At 47.2% G+C, this 7,385-nt stretch overlaps 1 protein-coding gene across 5 annotated transcripts in view; it reads left to right on the forward strand.

The window, feature by feature from the left end:
- The window catches only part of DYM (dymeclin), a 211,596-nt gene extending 209,739 nt beyond the window's left edge, over nucleotides 1–1,857 (forward strand). For all 5 annotated transcript variants that reach the window (XM_058827192.1, XM_058827194.1, XM_058827193.1 and 2 more), the window contains one exon: nucleotides 983–1,857. In XM_058827192.1, the coding sequence (XP_058683175.1) occupies nucleotides 983–1,132 (150 nt within the window). In that variant the 3' untranslated portion in view covers nucleotides 1,133–1,857. The remainder of the gene's footprint in view (nucleotides 1–982) is intronic.
- The last annotated feature ends 5,528 nt before the right edge of the window (nucleotides 1,858–7,385 follow it).

Genomic DNA, 7,385 nt, shown 5'->3' on the forward strand with positions numbered 1-7,385 from the left:
ATAAAATGGGTCATGTTTTATCTTACCCCAGTGATCATTGTAATGCGGCTTTTGCCTGAGACTCTGCCAAGCTCAGACACAGGCAACATTTAGAAGTGGATAAAGTGAAGAGCAGAGTACAAAAGTAGACTCAGCTCTTTCCAAAATACATTCTTACCAAGAGTGAACCTGGTGGGTTTGCAGTGTGCACTGCTTTGGGAGGGAAAAAATGAGAAAAATGGGAACTTAAGGTTGCAGCATGTCTGTCTCTTCTGTCTGGTGACTAGGGACAGGACTCAGAGAATGGCTGGAGCTGTGCCAGGGAGGTTCAGGTGGGATATCAGGGCAAGGTTCTTCCCCCAGAGGGTGCTGGCACTGCCCAGGCTCCCCAGGGAATGGTGACATTCCCGAGGCTGCCAGAGCTCTTGGACAGTTTGGATACACTCCCAGGGATGCACAGGGTGGGATTGTTGGGGTGTCTGTGCAAGGCCAGGAGCTGGACCGGAGGATCCTTGGGGTTCCTTTCCAACTTGGGATATTCTGTGATCCTATGATATCACAAACTGTGTTTATTCTTTCAGCCTTTTCAGAGGATTCTCCTGCAAAGAAGCCAAGTACAATTAATCACAAAACATTTTTAAGGAAAAATGCAATAGATAGGTCTGTACATGCACAAGCAAGAAGGCTTTTGGGGGCTGCTGAAAATGAGTTTTCCTTAAGACCTTTTTGTTTGTAAAGGATTCACGTGTTTAGTCTGTTAACAGACAAATGGATTGTGACCAACAGTAAAAGGCTTGAATACAATATGCTAATGTAGCATTTGATTCAAAGAAGAAATTATAAATGATCTCTTTATCCTATAAATATTTTTCTTAGGTTCTAATGGTTTAGTTCCTTCCATTATTTTTTTCACCAAACCTCTTTCTTCAGTGTTTATGTGGGCTGTGTGTATGCAAGCTGACATGCAAACCTTCCCTCACTGGACTCTGACTTCTTGTTGCAGAAGTTCCCTGAGCTGAAGTTCAAGTACGTGGAGGAGGAGCAGCCTGAGGAGTTCTTCATCCCCTACGTGTGGTCCCTGGTGTACAACTCTGCCGTGGCCCTGTACTGGAACCCCCGTGACATCCAGCTCTTCACCATGGACTCGGGCTGAGGGACACCCCTGCCAGGCCAGCCCCGCTCCGTCTTACAGGAATTGAACCTCTGCACCTCTTCCAACCTGACCCCCTCCAACTGCCCCCTCCGAGCCCAGAGCCAGTGTCCAGCCTCACGCTGGGACAGACTGGTGTGGGGCACAGATGGCTTGTAGGCAACCTTGTGTTTATAGTCCATAACCTAGAGCTTGTTTGATGAAAATGAGGCCTTACACATGGGGTATGATGTTACTACCAACCACAAACCTGATCGTCCTTTTAACTAAACGGGCTAATTGAGATTGCAGGCTTTGATTTGGAAGCAGCGTTTGTATTTTTGGCTCTTTTGAGTGGGCAGCTTCCTTGGTTCAAGCTTTTCATGGTCTCTTGGATGCTGCCGTGGGTTGCTCGTTACCTAATCCCGTGTTTTCACTCACAGCCCTTCGTTTCCGTGGCACTGTCAAGGCTGCAGCCCTTAAATTGCTGTCTACACTGTCATCCGAGGGAACTAAGCAAGCAGCATCTTAATCAGGTTAGCTCCCAGGCAGATTCAAAACACTTGATTTAGATGTTTGTGGGAGGATTTTCAATAGCAAGTCTTTTGTTGTTGTTGTTGTTTGACTGGCAAATACTCTCCAGAGGGCAAGAAACACCTGCTTTCAGAGTCAGGTCCCTTACAGACTTGTTTTTCTGTGCTCCTCTGCAAAATTGTTCCTGGAAATTGAACGTGTAAGGAAAGGGGGGGGGGGAAAAAAAGTCCAAAGAAAATGATTACAAGATTGTAAAATAGACCAGTGTCCTGTAAACCTGTGCGTAATGGTGACAGTGTGTTTTGGGGATCCTTGACAAAGCTCTGTGTTGAAAACCTCCTGTTGGCTTTTAAAGTTTTATGGCAGAAATATAAATTTATCTGAATGTAGAATACTACTCTCTTTTTTTGTTGTTTTCAAGTGCCCTTTCCTGATATACCTGTTTCAGCAGTGGGAAAAGCAAAAGAAGTGGTGTGATTTTGAAAGAAATCTCGTTTTTCAAAGTGGGGATCATATTTTGGGGATGCCTGTTGCACACACGTGCACCCACTCTCCTTGTCCCACATGCTGCTGTGTGGGGGACTGTCACCAGTACATTGCATGCCAAAACTTCCATTTTGAGGAATTGGTTCCTGAAGATGCGTGGCAACCCTCTGTACTCACTGCCTGCTCCAGCATGTTCTGTTTGTTGATCTGAGGAATCAGGTGCGTTTGCTTTCAGAAAGTCCTTTGAATGGCTTTAAATCAAATTTCTTGCACCATTTCATCCCTCTGAAGGATATGCTAAGATTGTACTTTTTATCTGCTTACTTAGAGACAGAAGTCCATTTGAGTCCTACACAAATGGAGATGCTGGCATATTAAAAAAAAAAAAAAAAAAAGAAAAAAAAAGCTTTCCAAATTTATTTAAGTGTAGCTGCAAAGGGATATATACAGCCCACAAGCATTTAGGACTTTGAGAAAGTAGAATGGTAAGACTGGAGATGCAGTGTTTTCATAGGCAAATAGGAGAAATGAATGAACCATGACTGAGCTGCACATAAGTTGATCTGTATTTTGGATTTATTCTGTTTTGTTTTGGTCTTTGAGCAAACGTCAAAAGGGGATAACTATTCTTGGTTACTGTAGTGATTTGTAATTTTGTCTTTATTAAAAGACTAAGAGTGTTTGTGATTCAACAGGGCTGCCCAGATTTGGAAAGGTCAGTCTGAAGATGCACTTTTAAACTGTGGATTTTAAAGCTGCTGGGCTGGCTCAGTGTTCATCTGTTTTCAGCACCCCAGGGTGAGCAGAAGCAGAGAGGCCCTGCCAGGGCAGACACTGCTGAGACAGGTGTCAGACTGCAGAAAACCTGATTTGTCTGTGAAAGGGCTTTTTAAAGAGAGGGGCACATAAAGTAGCAATCTGATAGAATAGGTCGAACAGCTGCTGAACCAACATTGGTGTCACACAGAAAATTCTCTCTCACTGTCCTCCCGTTGTGGTGACACTGAGGTGCAGAGGGTTTGTTCTGATGGCATAATTTCTTCGTGTGTTTCATGAGATGCCCTGCTCCCGGGTCCCAGCTGGTTTGGAAAAGCTGGAGTTACCACCTAAAGCCAAAACAGCAGAGCCAGACCAAGATTTAGGCAGAAATCCATGCTGGCCCCATTGGCTCTCCCAAGAGCTGGAGCGTGATGTGGGCCTGGCAGTATCCTGACATCTGCAGTCTGGTACGGTCACAAATACTCTGTTTTTCCTTCACCTTAGGGATCCTTTTCATTTCTTTGTGTGAAAGATTTATTATGCGTAATTACAAAAATAAAAAAGATAAAACAGTAGATACGGGGTGGTGTGGTTTATGTCACAGGTCTTGGTGTGGTCCTCAGGCCCAACCTGATCAAGGTTTTATCATGTCCTCCATGATGTGCAATTAAGAAGAATGTAATTTTGTTTATTGTATAAAGTAAATCAGTGTCAGGTCAGTGTCTGGTAAAAGAAGGAACATGTCATGCTGCAGTGTCATGTGGAGTGTCACCTCTTGCCAGCTCAGCTTTAATGGTTGCAGTGGCCATGACCTGGAGGGGCAATGGGACATGGAGTCATGGGAGGAAGCAGAGGAGGGACAGGGTTGTCCACACAAGACCTCAGCTTCTCATTCCTGTCCATTTCAACTGATGGTCTCTGGGTTTGGGATGTGGGATGGGTGTTGCACCAGGACCTTCTCCTGACCATGCTTGTATTTGGGGTGGCCTACCTGTGGCCTTCCAGTACCTGAAGGTACTGACAGGAGAGCTGGAGAGAGACTTTGGAAAGGGGCCTGGAAGGACAGGACACCGGCAGTGGCTTCCCAGTGCCAGAGGGCAGGCCCAGCTGGGATATTGGGAAGGAATTGCTGGCTGGGAGGGTGGGCAGGCCCTGGCACAGGGTGCCCAGAGCAGCTGGGGCTGGCCCTGGATCCCTGCAGTGTCCAAGGCCAGGCTGGACAGGGCTTGGAGCAGCCTGGGACACTGGAAGGTGTCCCTGCCCGTGGCAGGGGGTGGAGTGGGATGAGCTTTAAGGTCCCTTCCAGCCCTCACCTTTCTGAGACTTCATTATAATATTCTTGCTCTTGAGTGCTGATCACTGGTGTCACTGCCTGTCTGGGCTCCCTGAGCAGCTGGAGAGAAATCCATCGCTTCAGGGCTGGGGAGAAGGTAGGTCTGCTCTCAGAGGACCATCCCTTCCAGAGAATCAAACAGGTAGGAAATTCAGCTGCTGTGTAAGCTGGCAAAGTGGGAGTTGTGGAGCCTCATGCACAAGTCCCTGGTGAGGCAGAAATCCTCCTCCCTCAGGCAAGAGAGTGAAACTCTGATCTTGCTGTGAAAGTGAGATGGTGGGGGAGATGTTGAAAGAGATAAATGCATTGGGCATCATTCACTTTGGCAAAAGCAGTCCAAAAATCTGCCAGATTTCTTGGCATTTCTTGACCCTAATAGCCTAAAACCAAAGAGTATTGGCAAGTTATGGAAAAAAAACACCAACCCAAGCTGTTTTGTACATGCCACTAGATTGCTGATCTACCAGTTAAACAGGAAAGGAAGAAACAAACAACTCCCCTCCCTTCCTTGGAAGCTCTAAAGATTTTGTACAATCTTTTCGACGGTTTTATCATTGCATATGTTGTCTAATTCAGCCAAATAAAGGTCACATCTCATATTTAGTCAGCCCCAGGCTCTCTCATAATTGATTGGGCTTGGTCTGCAAAAACTCCACCTTCTGTGCTGGAAAAGCAGGAGTTTTCTATATGATTGCACTTCCTAGAATCACTTGACCACTGCAAATCCTTTCCCATGTCCACCCATTTCCCCTTTGGACACCTTGCCTAAAAATATGTACCACTGGTACTGGCAATACTGTAAAATCCAGCATCCCAGCTGCTTTTGTGTTTGATTCAGTGTTAATTTGGGGCTTTGAGGGAGTTACTATTACCACATTTATTGTCTGCTATAGCCGACAAGTAGCAATGTTTGAGGTAACAGCTGCACATCTGAGAGCAAGACACAGCAGCCTCGTCCTGAGCCCCTGGATTCTGGAGCCTCAGCCCTGGACAGACACGTCCTGGCAGAAGCCGTGGTGGCTGTGAGCTCTCAGCAGGGTGAAGGTAGGGACAGAGAATGACGTGTCAGGCCGGGATGTCCTGGATGCCACAAGTTTGGTTGTGGGGGTTGGGCTGGATGGGGCTGGGAAGTGTTCAGGGCTTGGCCAGAAAGCTGACTTCAAACTCTCTGAAGAGTTACGCATTGGTGGTGCCTTTGCACAGGTCAGTCGTGACACTCGTGTGTTCAGGGAAGGGATCACAAGGCTGGGAGTTTCCCTGTTATTTTCACTTTCAGGGAAGGAGCCAGTTGGCAAGACATCCCCGGGCTGATGTGACATCACCAGGGGAGTGCTCCAGGCCATCCTCCTGCATGAGACATCAGCACACATCACCAGCAGCGCTCATTGCCTGATAACAGCTCTGCCAGCTGAAGATAATGGAATTTCACAGAAAAGGGCAGCTCTTGCAACCTCCATTGACCCCAGCAGCAGAACTGTACTTCGTGCTGTGACTTTGGGAACAGCGACTCTTAAGGAGCAGGGCAGGGAGGTGCTGTGGGCAGTGGAGACGATAGTTTAAAGTAATTATAGAGTGGGTTGGAAGGGACTTTAAAGATCCCAGGGCTGGAGCCCCTCTGCTCTGGAGCCAGCCTGGGAGAGCTGGGGCTGCTCCCCTGCACAAGAGAAGGCTCCAGGGAGAGCTGAGAGCCCCTGGCAGGGCCTAAAGGGGCTCCAGGAGAGCTGCCCAGGGACTGGGGACAAGGCCTGCAGGGACAGCAGCCAGGCAATGGCTTCCCAGTGCCAGAGGGCAGGCCCAGCTGGGATATTGGGAAGGAATTGCTGGCTGGGAGGGTGGGCAGGCCCTGGCACAGGGTGCCCAGAGAAATTGATAGGGCCATGGAAATGGCTGCAGAGTTGCATGAGCTTATTCAAAAGCAGCAACCCATGAAGTACAACCCCACTGCAACCCCATTGCCAGTCTCTGACTACAGATTTTGGCATCCCTTCACTGGGAGTACCAGGGATGTCCCTGGAGTAACAGCATTGTAGAAATGCTTTGCATTTTGAGGGCAGTTAACCCCAAACTGCAAGGTTCCAGCTGAGATTACAGCTCATAATCATTCAATCATCAATGCTGGGTTATTGCTGGGTGGATGCATTTCGGATGTTAGGGCTGTGCTGCCTGTCTGCAAATGAATTACTCCAAGGAGCCATCTTTGGTGTTGGAGGCTCTGCTACCACCCATGGACTGTGGCAGCACTTACAAGTACTCAGATAAATGAAAATGTCACTATTGATGAATCCCTCCAGATCATGAATCCAGTACACCATAGACCTGCCAAACTGGGATAATTTGAATGAGACATTTAAAGAGGAGAGATGATTTTTTTTTTTTTTTTTAAATGCTGCTGAAGCTCACTCCATAATCCTTCATCATCACTTTAAAAACTGTCTTAAAATTAATCCAAAATGAATATGTCTTGGCAGACGTGATGAAATGTTCAGCTGTACATAATGTTTTTGCCAGATGTCTTGGCAAACTAAATGGCAGACTTCAGTCTTCCTTGCAGTCACTTTGTGCTGCTGAAAACCCTGAATGTGATGGCACCCAGGGAAAACTGAGGATCCGGAGAGGAGCAGTGACAAAGTAGGTGACGTCCTGATGATGCTACCCTGGCCCCTCCTCCTATTTATGAAACGATAAAAAAATGCTTTTCAAAGACCTAAACAGCTTATTAAAAACTGGCAATTTAAACTAGGAACAGCTGTCCTCAGCCTGCTGCTTCTATTTTTGTCCCTAGAGCTGTTGTCAGGGTCCATCCCCTCTCCTGGTGCAGCTTCTGCATCCAGTCTGCAGTGTCCCCACCTCCATGAATCCTTCTGGGTGTGGGGCTTGGGCTGCAGGGGACCAGGGGTGCCCATTCCTACAAGAGCTGTCCCAGTTTAGGGACTGTATCAGCTTGAGAATAATGAGAATAAGCCAGTCATGTAAAACCATGTCTGGAGATTCAAAGCCTCTTACAAAAGGCCCTTGAAGGCCTAAAAATGTAGGTTTTTTTCCTAAAACAGACCTGTGTGTTGTTTTGTTGGTCAGGCTGTTCCTAGAGGGGGGGAAGACCATCATTCCTTGACGTGAGATGTTCAGTATGCATTATATTTACCGGCTTAGCTTTGGAATAAATGT

This window comes from Poecile atricapillus, chromosome Z (assembly GCF_030490865.1).
Source record: "Poecile atricapillus isolate bPoeAtr1 chromosome Z, bPoeAtr1.hap1, whole genome shotgun sequence".
Taxonomy (NCBI): Eukaryota; Metazoa; Chordata; class Aves; order Passeriformes; family Paridae; genus Poecile; species Poecile atricapillus.